The 18,568-nt window shown below is 44.4% G+C and overlaps 1 protein-coding gene across 1 annotated transcript in view; it reads right to left on the reverse strand.

The window, feature by feature from the left end:
• LOC126017513 (lipopolysaccharide-binding protein-like) overlaps nt 1-15,134 on the reverse strand; it is a 33,709-nt gene extending 18,575 nt beyond the window's left edge. Inside the window, 6 exon segments of the mRNA XM_049779463.1 lie at nt 4,255-4,318; nt 9,559-9,622; nt 10,198-10,353; nt 11,489-11,617; nt 12,979-13,081; nt 14,974-15,134. Of these exon segments, the coding sequence (XP_049635420.1) occupies nt 4,255-4,318; nt 9,559-9,622; nt 10,198-10,353; nt 11,489-11,617; nt 12,979-13,081; nt 14,974-15,097 (640 nt within the window). The 5' untranslated portion in view covers nt 15,098-15,134.
• Nucleotides 15,135-18,568: the final 3,434 nt, after the last annotated feature.

Genomic DNA, 18,568 nt, shown 5'->3' on the forward strand with positions numbered 1-18,568 from the left:
TCAAAAAATACTGAAGAGAAAGGAATACTCCCAAACTTATCTTAAAAGATTAGCATTATCCTGATACAAAAGTCAATCTGACATCAGACACCATGTAAAAGCAAAATTTCAGACCAATATCCTCCATAAATATGAATTAAAAAAATTTAACCAGGAAAAAAAAAAAAGACCATATTGTCCTGAGATCAAGCTTGGGTTAGTCGAGTGCAAGGCAAGCACCCTAAGCACTGTATTACCTCTCTAGCCCCAGAATATGGTCTTTTTAAAGTGTTTTTTGAACTGTGTGTCCTGGGAGTTGGTTGAGATTTTGTTTTTGTTAATTTGGTTTTGGGCCATACCTGTTGATGCTCAGGGTTACTCCTGTCTATGTGCTCAGAAATCAGTCCTGGTTTTGGGGACCATGTGGGACGCCAGGTTATCAAACCACGGTCTGTCCTAGGTTAAACATGTGCAAGGCAAACGCCCTACTGCTGTGCCACCCCTCCGGCCCCACTATGGTTTCTTGAGATCATCTTCAGAAGTGATTCCTGAGCACAGAGACAGGAATAAGCCCTTAGCTTTATCCTATGGGGCTCTCCCAAGCCCTCCCAAAACAAAAGATTATATTCCACGATCAAGTGAGATTTATCCATGGGATGCAAGGATTGTTCAACAAATGCAAATCAATAAATGTGGCACACTATTTAAATAGAACAAGTAAATAAAATATACCACATTAATAATAGAATTTAAAATAGAATTAAAATTAAATTAGAGATAAACTAGAGTTAAGGGACGAAGAGATAGTATAGTGGGTAGGGCATTTTTGTTTAAAAATGGCCTTCCTAAGTTCTGTCTCAAGCATCCCATATGGGCACTGCATATTATAAGGATCCCTGACTGCAGATTCAGGAGTAACTTCTGAGCACCACTATGTGTGGCCCCCAAAAAACACACTTAAAAAATCTAAAATTAATTAAAATATAATTTAATCATATAAACATGGGATTAAAAGTAAAATATACCACACTGATAAATAAAATTATATGACCTACTCAAACAACACATTAAAAGCATATGACAAGGGCTGGGTAAGTAGTGCATATGTTTTAAATAGGAGAGTCCTGGGTTTTATCCTTGGCACCATATTGTCCCCTGAGCATCCATCTCGTAGTAGTACCAGAGCATCTCAGAATGTGGTCTCTTTCCTCTTCTTAAAAGCATTTGACAAAATACAACATCTTTTCATGATAAAAAGTTCTCAATACATTGGGTATATTAGGAATATATACCCAATTCATTTCAATATAATAAAGGCCATAATTGACAAACCTCACCACTAACATGCTTAAGAATGAAGGGTTGAAACCTTTTCCTCTTAAGGTCAGCAAAAAGACAGGGATATCTGCTCATGCCGCTCTTATATTGCATACACAGGAAGTACTAGCTAAAGCAATTAAAAAAGATAAAGAAATAAAGGGCACTTAAGATATAGACAGTCAGTGCCCGGAGAGATAGCACAGCGGCTTTTGCCTTGCAAGCAGCCAATCCAGGACCGAAGGTGGTTGGTTCGAATCCGGGTGTCCCATATGGTCCCCCGTGCCTGCCAGGAGCTATTTCTGAGCAGACAGCCAGGAGTAATCCCTGAGCATCGCCAGGTGTGACCCAAAAACCAAAAAAAAAAAAAAAAAAAAAAAGATATAGACAGTCAGAAGAAGTAAAATTACCTGTAAAGGATGAGATCTCATATATAAAATTTGAGAACCAAGAAAACTAAAATTATTAAAATAGCCACATCATCATGTATAGTGTCAGTGCAACTTTGGTCAAAATTACAATGGCGGGGCCGGAGAGATAGCATGGAGGTAAGGCGTTTGCCTTTCATGCAGGAGGTCATCGGTTCGAATCCCGGCGCCCCATATGGTCCCCTGTGCCTGCCAGGAGCAATTTCTGAGCCTGGAGCCAGGAATAACCCCTGAGCACTGCCAGGTGTGACCCAAAAACCAAAAAAAAAAAAAAAAAAAAAAATGTTTAAAAAAAAAAAAAAATTACAATGGCATTATTTACAAAAGTATGCAAAGAATCCCCACACTTGTATAGCAGAACAAAAGACATCTAATAGCTAGAACAATTCTGAGAAAGAAGATAAAAGCATTAGTTACTGCCCTTTCTACTTTCAAATTACACAACAGAGTAAGCAAGGCAGTATGGTACTCTCATAAAATGGATATATAGACCAATGGCACAAAAATCAATAGACAAAATCAATACATATTCCACTGAATTTTGACAAGGAAGCCAAGCATGCCTAAATGGTGCTGGGAAATCATACTAACTTAATTATGAAATCATTGTCATGATAAACATGAAATTATTCTATAGTATTATAGAAAAATAAAATTGAACCCCTATCTTCCACCACTTAGAAAAATTAACTTAAAATACAAAAAAGAAGAAAACAAATTTAAAAACTCAAAATGAGCTAAAGGCTTATAGATCCCAAAACATAAAACTCCTACAAAGTTTCTTGATATTAGACTGGGAAATGATTTTTTTTTGGATATTGCCTCAAAGCACAAACAATAAAATAAAAAGGCAATCTATGGATGGTAGATATTTGAAAACTATATATCTGGTAAGGGAGGATCAAAATATACAGATAACTCAGACAACTCAATAATAAAAGAACTAACCCTCTCATTGAAAAATAGGCAAATGACCAAAAGAGACATTTTCTAAGAAAGCTATCAATAGCCAACACACATATAAAATGATATTTAGCATCACTAATCATCAGAGAAATAGAAATCTAAGCCAAAACAAGATGTTGCACACCTATTAAATGTCTATCAAGAAATAAACCCCAAGACATTGCTAGTGCTGTTGAAGATGAAAAAAAAAAAAAAAAAAGGAAGCCTTGTGCACTGCTGATGGATTTTTTAAAAATGCAGCTGCAGAGGAAAATAGTGGAAGGTCCATAAAAAAAATTTAAAAATAGAACTACCCTTCGATCCAGCAATATCACTTCTGGGTATGCATCCAGAGGAAGTCAAAGGAGGATATCACAAAGAGCTATCTCTACTCTCATGTTCATTGAAGCATTATTCACAACAGTCAAGATATGGAAATATTGGAATTGTGAGTTAGTAGATAAAGAAAGATTGAAATATATGTAATGAAATATCCAGCTATGAGAAAGAAAGAAATCTTGATAAATGTGACAAGAAGATTGACAATGGAAGGTATTATTCTAAGATTAAAAAAGCCAGAGGAAGAAAAATACTATGAGGTATTATTTATATGTAGAATCTTAAAAAGTTGAATTTGTAGAAACAGAATTGAACATAGGGGTAAATGAGATAATGGTAAAGGTACACTAACTTCTAGTTAAATGAAGAATAAATCTGGGGGTCTCATATACAACATTGTAAATAAAATTGACACTATCTTATTACTGGAAAGAGCATATCTAAAATGTTCTCATCACACACACATACACACAAAAGAATTATAAGATGGGATAGAGATATTAGGTAATACCACAATAGTAATCACACATGTAATAACACATAAGTGTATCATATCAACATACTCTATACTTTTCACTGAGTCAATGTTATATATTTGTCTATATCTCAATAAAACCGGGGAAATTCATTGTTTTAGGATTTGAAAAAATTGTGTGCTGATTTGCACAGATGTCCAGGTGGACAAGATACAAAAAGACAAATAAAAAAAATTATGTGCTTGATAACCTCTTGGTAACAGTATTGCAAACTAAGGTGCCTAAAAGGAAATAAAAGTGGAATAAGGGAGGTAGAAGAAAAGTGCCAGAGGCAGGTTGTGAGGGATGAAACAGGAGGGAAATCAGGGACATTGGGGGGCAGGAAGTGAATACTCTCAAAGGGATGAATGTTGAAACATTTTATAAAACTCAACCAGGAACAACTCTTTAATCTGTATTTCATGGTGATTCAATTAAAAAAAAAAGAACATAATAATTCTCTGTAGGCTCGCATTTATTCACAATTATACACTACAGTAAAAGAATGACATGTGAATGCTTTAATTACTTCTCTATCGTAGGTACAAAGACAAATATGGAAGCATACACCCCAAACAGTGGTTTGCTCTTGAAGAAAAATAGAGAGAAAAAAGGACTTCTCTCTTTTTTTTTTTTTTAATGACACTGTTCTGCTCAGCGTTTTACAAGGAATGCACACTCTCACAATGATTACTAGAAACAAATCATCCAGGAGTGGGTGGGTGTCCTACCTGGCAGAGTTTGAAGGTAAGGTTGTAGGTCAGAGGTCACTGATTTCTGGACCATTTCACAAATCTGAAAAATAACAAAAAGCAGGTTCTAGGTGGGTTCTGTCTGTCACAGAGCTTCACAGTGATTTCAGTGCCATGATCACATATTAGCTCATTGTCGATCATGTACTGGCTCATGGTCAGTGATTCAACATAAAGAGGCTCCGGTTTTTCTGATATCAGGTGCTGAGGAAACTCATGATGAAAACCTGGGACACATAACTGCCTTCAAAAGGACTTTTGAAAAAGATTTCTGAAGGGACACGTGAGAGGGGCCTAGTGAGGGGCCATGGACCAGGTAGAGGCCCGACCTAGAGCTCCGATCTGGAAGATTTTGCTTTGGGGAGGCCCTGATCTCCAGAGTTGAGGAGCAAAGCAGAACTAGGGAGCTGGGCATATTGCTCAGTACTACAGCACATGCCTCATCCATGTGAGACCCCTTCCCAATCCATGTGAGACCCCATGTGAGTTTCCTTCCCACACCCCAATCTCCAGAACAGCAGAACTTAGAAACACACAAATAAGAGCATAATTGGTACATTCAGCTGCTGCAGAGAATGGGCTACACCACAGAAGTTGCACCTGCTTCTCATGAAAAGGAAACATGTCAGCTCCAGCCTGTCAGCTTTCCTTGCTATTGTGATCCCATTCCCACTATTTATTAGGTAAACCAGTGACTGGGGAAAGAATGGCTCCTGTGCGCATGTAAGTGTTTTGGAAAGGTGAGTTGCTTAAAGCCAAAAAAAGGCTGTTCAATTTAGTGTGCACAAGAATAGCTTAGAAAGAAGAACTCATACACATCAAGCAGAATGCTGCCCCAGGATTGCCGTGCAAATCTATTTACATCCTCACTGTGGCTAAGGAGAGTTGAGCTGGGATTTGCAGCCTTTCCATGTTTCATGCAAGAGAGAGCATGGTACCAAACAAAGACTATAGTCTCTCCATCAAGAGACAACAGATGAATTTATGTTTGCTGTCTCTGAAAACATTTGAATTTATGTGCCAATATTGCTTCTGTTCATGCGCATGTATGTGAGTCCTCACTTGCAACAGATTTTCCGATTAACTGGCTACCATCTGTGGCACTAACAGACCCAAGTGCTCTCAAAGGAGGATGTTATGGTGGGGGGAGCCTGTAGGAACCTGGGGGCAGAGGCCATGGTCTCCAGAGGAGTCACTAAAGGCTCTGTTCAAAAATTGCCATTCTGGGGGCCAGAGTGATAGCACAACAGGTAGGTATTTGCCTTGCATGCAGTCAACCCGGGTTTGATCCCCAGTATTCCATATGGTCCCCCAAGCCTGCCAGGTGTGATTTCTGAGCACAGAGCCAGGAGTAAACCCTGAATATGACCAGGTATGGCAAAAAAAAGAAAAAGAAAAAAGAAGACAAGTTAAAGAAGGAACAAGTAGAGATTAGAGATGAGGCAAAGAGGTGAGATGGGGCTTTGCTGGGAGCAGTGCAGGTGAGGGGGCTAATTTTATTTTATTTTTTAAATGGAGCTTTTGGCTACACCTGGTGGTGCTCAGATGTACTACTGGATCTGTACTCAGGGGTCACTCCTAGAAGAGCTCTGGGACCATCTGAAGGATAGAAAGCTGGTTGACTGCATCTAAGGCTATATATACTATTGCTCTAGTTCTAGGGGACAAATCTCAACTCCCCTCTTTGCAGTGTGCTCTGTTTCTGGGAGATAAATTTAGTAGTAGGGAGCTGTGAGAATGCAAAGCAAAGAGTGGCAGGGTATCTGGGGGAGGGCACAGGGACATAGAGTACCTGTTTTGCAAGCATGAAGCCCTGAGTTTGATCCCTGATAGCATCCACATACACCAATTAAGGTGCAGAGGTTTCTGCTGTCTGGGGAAACTGGCTCCATACACCATCAGGCATTTCCAAGTGCCTCAGAGTGTGGTGCCCAGTGAGCGGCCATTCTGACTGTAACTGAGAACTGTTACTCAGTTTAGTCTTTCCAAGAGCTTAGTCTAGTCTCTCAAAGAGCTCATGTTATCCAATGAGGTACCATCTCACACCACAGAGACTGGCACACATCACAAAGAAGAAAAACAATCATGCTGGAGGGGCTGTGGAGAGAAAGGAACTCTCATTCACTGCTGGTGGGAATGTTGTCTACTCCAGCCCTCTGGAAAACAATATGGAGATTCTTCAAAAAACTGGAAATTGAGCTCCCATTTGATCCGGCTATACTACTCTTGGGAATATGCCCTAGGAACACAAAAATTTAATACAAAAATCCCTTCCTCACACCTATATTCATCGCAGCACTTTTTACAATAGCCAGACTCTGGAAACAACCAAGATGTCCTTCAACAGATGAATGGCTAAAGAAACTGTGGTACATACACACAAAGGAATATTATGCAGCTGTCAGGAGAGATGAACTCATGACATTTTCCTATAAGGATGTACATGGAATCTATTATGCTGAGTGAAATTAGTCAGAGGGAGAGAGACACACACAAAATAGTCTCTCTCATATATGGGTTTTAAGAAAATAAAAGACATTGGGGCCGGAAAGATAGCACAGAGGTGTTTGCCTTGCAAGCAGCCAATCCAGGACCCACGGTGGTTGGTTCGAATCCCGGCATCCCATATGGTCCCCCGTGCATGCCAGGAGCTATTTCTGAGCAGACAGCCAGGAGGAACCCTGAGCGCCGCTGGGTGTGGCCCAAAAACAAACAAACAAACAAACAAACAAAAAAGACATTGAAATAATTCCCAGAGTTGAGGGCCGGAAGGACCGGCTCAAGATATGAAGCTCACCACAAAAGTGGTGAATGCAGTTAGAGAAATAACTACGCTGAGAACTATCTTAACAATGTCATTGAGTGAGGGATGTAGAAATCCTGCCTAGAATACAGGTGGGGGTGGGGGAGGGAAGAGATGGGAGCACTGGTGATGGGAAGGTTGCACGGGTGAAGGGGAGGTGTTCTTGTTATGCCTGAAACCCAACTACAATTATGTTTGTAATCATGGTGTTTAAATAAAGAATTTAGTTTTGTAAAAAAGAAGAAAACCAAGATTTAAAACAAAGGATCTCACGTTATCAAAGTAAGCCTTTCTGACTATGCTTGTTAATCAATTAGAACTAATTACTGTTCATCTTTTTTTTGGGAGGGGGGGCACACCCGGCGGTGCTCAGGGGTTACTCCTGGCTGTCTGATCAGAAATAGCTCCTGGCGGGGCCGGAGAGATAGCATGGAGCTAAGGCGTTTGCCTTTCATGCAGGAGGTCATCGGTTCGAATCCTGGCATCCCATATGGTCCCCCGTGCCTGCCAGGAGCAATTTCTGAGCCTGGAGCCAGGAATAACCCCTGAGCACTGCCAGGTGTGACCCAAAAACCACAAAAAAAAAAAAAAAAAGAAAAAAAGAAATAGCTCCTGGCAGGCACGCGGGACCATATGGGACACCAGGATTCGAACTAACCACCTTTGGTCCTGGATCGGCTGCTTGCAAGGCAAACGCCCTTGTGCTATCTCTCCGGCCCCTACTGTTTATCATTTTTATCACCATTTTGAGCCTAGAATCCTCCTTGCTGAAAAATATTATAAACTGCTCAGAAAAGTCTTGGAAGCATGGGAAGGGGGTGTTCAGGGAGGTGGGCTCTCTCCCTGAATTCCTACACTCATCTATACCCAAACAGGAAAAGGAACAAAAGGCCTCCCTCAGCACCAGCTCCTGCTATTTCTGATTAAATCACTAGGTGGCACTCCAAGCCAAACTAGAGGCTGGCGGGACAAGAATGTGTGCTTATGGTCTGTGTGTCTCTCTGTGTCTGTGAATACATGCCTGTGTATACGTGTCCGTGTATGTGTTTTCCCTGTTTTCCTTCATTGCATTCTCTCTTCCTGATCATAGTGATGACTATAGACAATGCTCCAAAAATGCAATTTTGGGGAAAAGTATTTGAGAGAACCAAAGGTTAACACAAAGTCTTCGTTTTAGCCCAGAATTCTTTTTTTTTTTTTTTTTTTTTTTTGGGTCACACCCGGCAGTGCTCAGGGGTTATTCCTGGCTTCATGCTTAGAAATTGCTCCTGGCAGGCACAGGGGACCATATGGGATGCTGGGATTCGAACTGATGACCTTCTGCATGAAAGGCAAACGCCTTACCTCCATGCTATCTCTCCGGCCCTTAGCCCAGAATTTTAAAATGTTGCTGCTTGAAGTCATGAATTTGCTAACACATGATGGATCTGGAGAGTATCATGTTTAGTGAAATTATTCAGAGGAAAAGAGACAGACACAGAATGATCACACACATCTGAGACATAAAGAAGCATAGTAGGAGAATAATACTCACAGGCAGTAGAAACAAAAGCCTGGAGGACTGGTCATTTAAATCTAGGAAGTTCGACGCAATGGGGAATAGGTTAGGACAGAGAAGGGAACACTATGGCAATGATATTAGAAAGTGATTACTCTGGACAAGACCTGGGTTTTGAAAGGACATAAAGTAAAGTGATACTCTTGGAGCAACACTATTGCAAATCACAGTGCCTAAAAAGAAAAAAGAAAAGTGCCTTCCAGAGTGGAAGATTGAGGGGGCAAAAGGGAAACTGGGAACATTGGGAGGGAGTGGACTTGGTGAAGGGAAGGGTGCTCAAACATTGTATAACTGAACCTCTGTCATGAACAACTTTGCAACTCATGATGATTTTTAAAATATGACTGCTATGTGAATGGAGAGAGTACCAAGCTCAATAAAGTCAGTAGGAAAGGAATAAATATAGAATGCTGTCTTATATGTGTGGAATATAAAGAAACATAATAAAGGAATAAAAAACTGGCCAAAGGCAACATTCTACAAAACTGAGCTTACCAATGGAGGGCAGTGGTAGGGGAATCATGGGACATCAGGGAAGAAAGAGGACAGTTTGGTGGTGGCTGTAGTGTTAGAGCACCATATGCATGAAGTGCTGTCAACAGTAGTTTAAATCATACTGTATCAAAACAAAACAAAATAAAAAAATCTTTGCGCTCTCACATAATTTCTAGATGGGACAAAGCTCTCCTTCTCCCTTGGCCAAGCATCTAGCTGCCTAACTGGACTGATGTGGATTGCAGAAACCTACATGTTACCACAGACTGGCTCTGTGACCTTGGGCAAATGATTTGAGCCCTTTGGGCTTTGAGCCCAAGTAAATCTGAGCCATCCCCCATAGCCAACCTAGGTCAGAAGTCAGTGTAGACCTGAGGGCTGCGTCGGCTGACTTGGTGGCTGTCCCAGACTCATTGGACATTTTTACCTTGCTCTCTGTTTCTCTTCGGAACTTGGACTCAATATAGTTGTGGAAGAGGTTCGGCATCCACCTGGGAGAGGAAGCAGAGAGGATCAAAAACCAGCTGTGAGTGCGGGGACGAGCCGGCAGTGGGAGTTGAACCCTGACCTCTGGTCAGGCCAGTGTCCCAGGAGCCAGTCTATTCATCACAGGGCCCTGCTCACAGCAGCTACCATTAGAATCAGTAAATGGGAGGAGAGGCTTTAAAACCCAAATTTTCCAAGTAAGGAAACTGAAACTACAGGAGACTTAAGGACTCAGGTATTTCTCCCGTGTTGTCTTTTGACCAAAACCCTCTGTGTCTTTCCAATTTTGTCTGATGAACCACTTCTAAGTCAGATTTTGTTCATTTGAGTGTATTATTTTTTTGTTGTTGGGTCACACCTGGCAGTGCTCAAAGTTTACCTCCAGATCTGTGCTCAGGGGACACTCCTGGAGGTGTTTAGGGATGATACATGGTGCCAGGGATCAAACCCCAGTTGACCACGTGCAAGACATGAAGTACTCTTACTCTGGCCATATGTGGCTGGTCTAGCTTACCCAAGGCCAGGCCTGAGGGTGGGCATGACGAGGAAACAGTATGGTCTATGTCCTAGGGTTACCTACTTCATGCTTCCTGGCATGTCCACATCCACGTCCTGGATGTGGCTGTTGCAGTTGGTGACAGTGACCGTGGGCCTTCTGGAGAGGTCCTTTCCCAGGAGGAGTGTGAACGAAATGGTAATGCCTCTGGCCTTGAGCTCAAAGGAACCTTGTGCTTTCCTGGAGGAGAAAGAGGGATGAGCGTAATTCCCAGACCAGGACCTGCCCCTATTGGAGAGGAAACATAAATCTCAATTTCTTCTGAAGAATTGCGTAGGCCTGGGTCAAAGATTGAGTTCTAAGAAGTGTAGCAAAGATTCATTACAAAGAAAAGGTATGTAACGTATAAGTCCACAAAAGACCAAGAAGAGGGAGGGAGAGATAATATAGTGGGCAAGGAACTTGCTTTGCATGAGACTTTGATCCCCAACATTGCATTATGAAGATTTGATTCCTGGCACCACATACAGTTCCCTGAGTCTAGATAGTAATAAGTCTTGAGCACCATTAGGTGTGGCCAACAAAACAAAAAAAGATAAAGAAGAGAGGCTGGGGAGAAAGCTCAAAGGTTTGGGGCCATGTCTTGTATACAAAGATCCTGAGTTATCCATAGACTCTCATAGCTGCCTTGAACCCTAGCACTGTCTGGTGCTGCCCTGCCAGGCCAAGCAGCACATTTCTCTGGATTAAGAATCGTTAGTCCTTCATAGCTGGTTCAAGATTCTGTAGTAGTGGTTTCAGAGCCCTGGAGAATTGCCGGGGAGCAACTCCCACAAATAAAAGATCAAAAAGCAAGTCCTGGTCCAGTTGTTCTTGATCATGGGTTAGCCAGGCTTCTCTGAGTTCCCCTTGGCTCCCCTTGGGCTTCTTTGTTTTGGGGGGAGGGGTATGGATTTGGGGGGCCACATTCAAAAGAGCTCAGAGGCCACACCTTGGGTGCTCAGGGCACCAAAGGTGGTGCCAGGATTTGAGCCCTTGCAGTCAGGTGCAAGGCAAGTGTCTTATCTTTTATACTATCCCTCCAGCGCCACCACCTGCAATTTTTTCCCTCCTCATCTCCTCACCTTACCTATATGGTGAATACCCTGATGATTCTTGCCTTGGCATCTGGGCTTGGAAAGCCAAGTAGGAAGATGAACTCCCATGGACTCACCGTATTTGCCCACTGTCCACCCAGTAAAAGAGAGCCCAGAGCCAGGACTCAGACACTGGGCTGTGCATCCTTCTGTCTGTCTTATGGCCTGGCTGGTAAACCCTGGAAAGACTGGGCACAGGCCATGCATGAGGCCAGAGTATGGAAGCAGCATTCACTTACATGAAAGACACGCGCACCTTCCACTTGCCCTGGATATTGAAGAAGGAGTCAGAAATGGACACGCTCAGGCCTTGGCCAGGGAGGGGCTTGAGGGCTGCATTGCGGAGCTCAAAGCTCTGGATACTCAGGCTGGGAACAGAGACACAGGGGTCATGTGAGCTGGGCGGGGGTACCCCTTCCTCACTAGGAATCTGTACCCCTATTTCACACCCCCATTCCCTACTCCCAGGGAAACAGGCCAGCTGAGAAGGTTTGGAGCAGGTTCTTGGCCACCTCCAAGTGTGGCCACTGGGGGCTCACTTTGATCTCTCTCTTACTTAGGTCATGCTTGGGCCTGGTTTTGTTCCCTTTGGACAGAACTTAGAAGTTGTTGGAATTGTAGGGGTTGGGGTGGAGCTGGAGCCTCCTACTGAGTCTGCAGCTCCTACTTCAGCCAAGGTGTCACAGATAGTGGGGGTACCCATAGACAAAATAAGGTCAAGAGCCAACTTGTAACCCACTGGTTACTCAATACATATGTTTGCTGGGGCCCCAATGAGAGAAGAAAGGAATGACACAATCATGGGATGAGGGGGGAGAGGGTGAGGAAGCGCCACTTCCCTCCTCCATGGCCTTTCCCTCTTTTAGCAGCAGCTGAGTGACAGCACAGCTGGTAGGGTATTTCCCTTGCATGCAGTCAACCCAGTTTTGAGCCCCAGAATTCTATATGGTCTCCTAAGCACTGCCAGGAATCATTCCTGAGTGCAGAACCAGCAGGAACCACCAGCCATCACCAGGTCACCTGGTGTGGCTCATAAACAAAACAAAATGAAAAGACTCAAGTCGAAGGCCACCACCTCTGGGAAGGTCTCTCTTTCTCCAAATGTCCAGACCTCAGTTTTTAACATTTTGGCTACTTTAAGGTCCCAGCTTTCCTCTAAGACCACAGCCTGTCTTATCACCCCAGGGAGGCAACTGCGTCACACATGCACCCTTAAGACAGGAAAATTGAGGCTCAGGTCACATGATAGGGCTTGATGGTTCCTTTCTGCTTGAATTAAGGGAGGTGTCTATTTCCCCCTCTGAACTCTTCCAAGACATTCCCCACTGGGGCCAGAGAGATAGCATAGAGGTAAGGCATTTGCCTTGCATGCAGAAAGATGGTGGTTCAAATCCCCGCATCCCATATGGTCCCCTGAGCCTGCCAGGAGCGATTTCTGAGCATAGAGCCAGGAGTGACCCCTGAGTGCTACTGAGTATGACCCAAAAACAAAAACAAACAAAAAAAGACCTTTCCCACTATTATTCCAAGAGGGGAGGTCCTCCCCCTATCCCACATCCTTGTCTGGGGTTTGCATTGATCTCTCTATGTTCTGGGCTCTGGACTATTTTTTTTTTCTCCCTTTAAGAAGAGCACAGAAGCTTTCTGGACTCTTTCCTTCTTATTTTCCCTCCCTCCTACTCCAGGGCCCTTCTGAGATCATACCCTACCTGGCAGAAAGGGCACCCACCTACGAAATTCATAGTGTCCTCTGATCCTGAAGTCCCCAGTGAAGTCTGGTAGTGTGATTCTATGCAGGGCTTTCTGCAGAGCTTCTAGCCCCTTCTCAGTTACTGCAGACAAGGAAGATTAAGGAGTCGGCCCCAACCACTGCCCCTCTTCTTCAGCATCCCCTCCACCCCCGCCCCCGCCCCAGGCCTGAGTGATTGACACCAGCCTCCACTAAGTTCTGCAATGAAGGATGGAGTGGCACTGTTTACCCAGGGCGAGTGGGGGTGGTGGTTTTAGTTTTGTCCACCCAGGGCTGGAGACAGTGATACCTGCTTCAGAGGGAAGTACTAGGGGCATACTGCTCCTCTTTACTACTTTGAGGGATGGGGTCTTGGCATCTTTATTTCCAGTGACTTGGATCAAGCCCACAGTATCTGCTCCCTCTCTCTCTCCACAGGACAAAAAAGCTGATAAGCCTTGCCTGCTGAGATGGGGGAAGGAGGACAGGAAGAAATGGGCGCAGAGCAAAAAGGGGGTTGACAGGTGAACCAGCCTTCATGTTTGGTGTGAGGTAAGTAAAGAGACACTCAGTCAATTCCTGGAGCATCCCAGCTTGTAGTCTTAAATATATAGGAAGTTGGGCCTAGAGCAGTGGCGCAGGCGGTAAGGTGTCTGCCTTGCAAGCGCTAACCTAGGAAGAACTGAGGTTCGATCCCCTGGCATCCCATATGGTTTCCCAAGCCAGGCGTCCCATATGGTTTCCCAAGACAGGAGTGATTTCTGAGAGCATAACCAGGAGTAACCTCTGAGCATTACCCAAAAACTAATAGATATATGGGAAGTGGGGCTGGAGAGATAGGCTAGGGCATTTGCCCTGCATGTGGCTAACCTGGTTTTAATCCCCAATATCTCATATGGTCTCTTGAGCACCACAAGAAGTAATTCCTGAGTACAGAGCCAGAAGTAACCCCTGAGCATCCTGGATGTGACCCCCAAACAAACAAAAATCTATGGAAGAGACTGGAAAATGCAGTCGGGAGACCGCAGTCACCCTCCTCCCAACTTGCACTCCTCCCCCTCATGGGCAGGTAAAGAAGAAAAGATAAGTGAGAATTAATTGGGGATGTCTCAGCAATCATGCCCAAGGGAATGGCATCACCCCATTTAACAGATGGGGCTATGGAATTATTAGGTAGTGAAACTTGCACGCGCGCGCACACACACACACACACACACACACACACACACACACACACACACGGTTTGGGGACTATCCCCAGTGGTGTTCTGGGCTAGTGTAAGTCAGCTCACAGAAATCACTTCCTGAGAATTTTGTTTCAGGAGACTTTATAGCGTCATCATGTATCCATTGAACCATCTCTTGGGTCCTAATTCTGCCTCATTTTTTTTTTTTTTTTTGCCATACCCAACAGTTCTAAGGGTTTACTCCTAGCTCTGTGTTCAGAGATCAGTGTGGTGGGCTCAGGAGACCAGGGACATATGTGATGCCTGGGATAGAACTGGAGTCAGCCACATGCAAGGAAAACACAAAAATTCTGTTTTATCTTTTCTCTAATTTTGCATTTTAAATGACCCAGGAAGCCCCATCATGAAGACAGCAGCTTCCCAGCACTCCAGGGGCACCCTCTGTGCCCCTTCCCCTCTCACTGCCAATTAATTGATTTCTGACTAAAATTGGGGGGGGGTGTTGTGTTTTCAAACTCTACCAAAATGTGCTGGAGGAATGTTCCAGTCACTGAGCAGGTAGCTACTTTAACAGCTCCCTTTCCTGCTCCTCAAAATATACCCATATCCTGGGCAGTTCCTGATATCATCTCCCAAGTCCATAATGTGCACCCAAAGCTGGCTTGCTCCTGGGAAACCCAGCTAAACCAGGCAAGGGCCCCTAGTCACAGGATCTGGGTAATAAGAATGAGAGCCAGTCCCCACCACCTCCCGGGAGGAGAGAGCTGTCTGCACTGCACCCAAAACCCCAAGAACTGCAATTTCTCACCGTACTCCAGGCCCTTATTGGTGATCCTGGCCGCCAGGCCAGGGCTGACACCCAGTACTTGTGGAGTGGCCGAGATCAGCAAAGCCAGGAGCAGAGAGGCCATTGGTCCTGTGGAGATGTTCATTGTGTTCCCAGGGGGAAGCCAGCACTGTCGAAACTGCAGCCTGCTGGTTTCCTCATGTAGAGGAAGCCAGTGGGGGTGTGACTGGGGGGGGGGGGGCGTGGAGAAGGGAGGTTCAGGGCCAGCAACCTTGCGACACCTTCTGGGTCATGACCTTGCTTAGAAGTCTGTGGTGACTGCCCTGGGCCATAGACAGGTTGACTTGTTTCCCAGGACACACTGTCCATCTTGCTCACAAGATACTGCCTTCACTTCTCAGAAAGCTTTGGCTTACCGATAGGGAAACTGAGGCTCGAAGAGGCGTGTCTCTCACTCAACAGCACATACCTAAAAAGAGCAGAGCTCGGAAGCAAAGCCAGTGGTACTGACACTTTTATTTTTTGTTTGGTGTGGGGACCACACCTGCTAGTGCTCAGGACTCACTCCTGGCTCTGTTCTCAGGAATCACTCTGGCAGGGCTCAGGTGACCCTAAAGGTGGCAGGGAGTGAACCTGGTTTGGCATGTGCAAGACAAACACCCACCTGCTGTACCATCACTCCAGTCTGGACATTTTATATTTTAAAAATATGCTAGGTCAGAAAAAGATCAGGGCTCCTCTTACAGAAGCTTACAGAAGCCCCAGGTTTGATCCTGGAACCCCGGGATCCCTTGAGCACTGCAAGAAGTGACTTCCAAGCATCAACCCAGGAGCATCCCTCAGCATGGCTGAATATGTCCTCCCCTGCCCCAATTAAAGAGAACTCCCCACTTCCTCCAAGGGAAAACAATTTTTCTTAAACCTCCTGTTGGGAAAGTTTTCTGGAAGCACCTTGGCAAGTCTTTAAAGATCTGCTGCCAGGTGACCCAACCATTCTATTTCTGGAACTTGACCCTAAGAACACAATGAAGCCAAAATGCAAGTATGCCAGGACAGTCCACAGTGCTGTAGCAGCCTGTGTGAACAAGAAAGGAAGTGGGAGCCAGTCCCAGGGACCTGCACAGACTCTGATAAACTAATCAGGCTCTTGAGAGAGGCTGCAGGCCTCAGACCAAACCTCAGTGGCAGAAAGTGTTGGTCTTGAAGTGTTAGGTCATGCACTGAAATGACCTGTTCTACCTTCTCACCTGTAGAGCCTTGGCAAGAAAATTTTTTAAAAAGTAATTAAAATGAGGCCGGGGCCAGAGATATGGCTCAGAGGGCTGAATGAACAGTTTGCTTGCTGGATCTGTTTTGATCCCCAAACATCACCTGAAGGAACTTGGGAGCAAAGAACTGGCTTCCTTAAGTCCACTGGGTCTGCAAACCTATACACAAAAAATCAAAGAATGGCTGCAGAAATAGTCTCTTGATATAAAATAATGTTCCTAAATGAGATTTTTAGAGATACTGTCAAGAGGTTCCATGTTTATCTTTTGTAATTCTATATTTCAGGTCTGTGGCTCCATGTTTCTGTAGCATGGCTCTGCATTTCTGTTCCATGGCTTCATGTTTCTGTTCCCCTTTTGTACCTCAGTTCCTCTCTGCAAACACAAGAGAGACAGAGCCCAAGACACCTGCAGACTCTTCAGTTCAAAGACATGAGGAAGAGTGGCAGTTATCACTCCACTTCCTGGGCACTATGAGAATGTCTCCAGGTATGAGCTACCTGCAGAGACGTCAAGTTCCAGTACATCAATCCAAGAACCAGCCAGCCTGCCATGTGCCCCCCACACCTGGCTCCAGGTCTGTACCAGAGACCAGGGCCCCACAAAGGTCCCCAGGAGACACATGACAGATCTGAGGGTCTGCCGTCCCCTCAGTCACAGCACTGGGAATGAGTTTGTTGGAGCAAGAAGGGACTGGTTGGGTTATGATCCCTAAATTATTAACTGGAAAGAATTGATCAAAGCTAGAGTGCAGGGTCTGGGCTCCTGCAAACACTAGATGCCACCTAGAGAGAGAGTGCACCAGCAGAGCTGAAAGATGGCTCAAAGAGCAGAAGCACAAGCTTTATAAACTAATGCCCCAATCTTGTCTCTACTCTGAGCAAGGAGCCCTCTCCAAGAAGCAGGTAAACAGTTTTATAAGAGTGAGCATAGGAGCCAAAGAGGTGGCACAATGATTATGAGCAATGACACTGTAATGAACTTCAAAGTTATTAAGAAACTATATATTAATTGTTCATGCACACATTCATACAAAGTATGTGATATGATAGAAGCTTCAGCTCACACTGATGGTAGGGCATCTGCCTTGCACATGGCTAACCTAGGACGGAACGCAGTTCAATTCCCTGGTGTTTCATATGGTCCCCCTAGCCAGAAGCAATTTCTGAGCACATAGCCAGGAGTATCCCCTAAGGATCACCAGGCTTGTTCCAAAAACCAAAAAAAAAAAAAAAAAAAAAAAAAAGAGTGAGTGAGCATAAAGCAGAAAAGATTAAGGTGAGAACATGTGGGGCCGGAGAGATAGCATGGAGGTAATATGTTTACCTTGCATGCAGAAGGTCGGTGGTTTGAATCCCGGCATTCCATATGGTCCCCTGAGCCTGTCAGGAACGATTTCTGATCATAGATCCAGGAGTAACCCTTGAGTGCTGCCGGGTGTGACCCAAAAAATCAACCAAACAAACAAACAAAAAAACCAAAGGTGAGAGCATGTGTTCCAGGGCCAGAATCCTGTGTTTGCACCTGACTTGCCTACCAGGACAGTTTTGACATCAAGGATGGGGCTTTGTCAAAGAGTAGTGTGGACCTTGGTGACAGGATACCCTTTGAGCCTCAGTCATCAGGAGGCATACATCCCTCACTTCTTTCTTTGTTGCTTCAAGCCTGGCACTGATAATTTCTAAAATCTGGCACCTTTGGTCCTCCTGTCCCTGCAGCTCTATCAATAGTCCTTCATTGGAATCTGGTTCCCTGTGAGGACCTTGATGGGTGTCATTAGTACCCTGAGTGTTGCTTCTGCATGTATTGATCTTGGTTGCAAATGCCTTTCCTTCGTGAAAAGTGTTGAATTCTGTGCCTACATCGATGCAAGTCTTTTGTGAAGACAGCAGAGCTAGAAATACAGAACTGAAAGGACACAGCAAATTTATTTGTATCTGTTTGGTTTGGGGTAACACCTAATGTTGCTGGAAGATCCTGCAGTGCCAGAGGTTGAACCCAGAACCTCTGCATACAAAGCTCCACTCAGCCCTTTGGGCTCTTTTCCTGCACCTGCTGAATCTTAAAGGTCACATAGAGTTTGTGAGACAAAGAACAAAGAGTGGCCCAGCAGGGGTAGAAACCCAGGATGTAGAACAGGAAGAAATGACAGCACCCCAAATAGATCCCCAAGCTTAACCAAGAGTAATCCCTGAGTGCAGAGCCAGAAAGAAGCAAGCTCTGAGTAGCTCCGCATGTAATCCCCACACACCCAAAACAAAACAATATATATATTCATAGTATTACATTTTGATTGTGGAGATAGCCCAGATGTTTGGAATTCTGCTTCATTAATTTCTGGAATTGTA

The sequence above is a fragment of the Suncus etruscus genome, chromosome 9 (genome assembly GCF_024139225.1).
Source record: "Suncus etruscus isolate mSunEtr1 chromosome 9, mSunEtr1.pri.cur, whole genome shotgun sequence".
In the NCBI taxonomy this organism is placed as follows: domain Eukaryota; kingdom Metazoa; phylum Chordata; class Mammalia; order Eulipotyphla; family Soricidae; genus Suncus; species Suncus etruscus.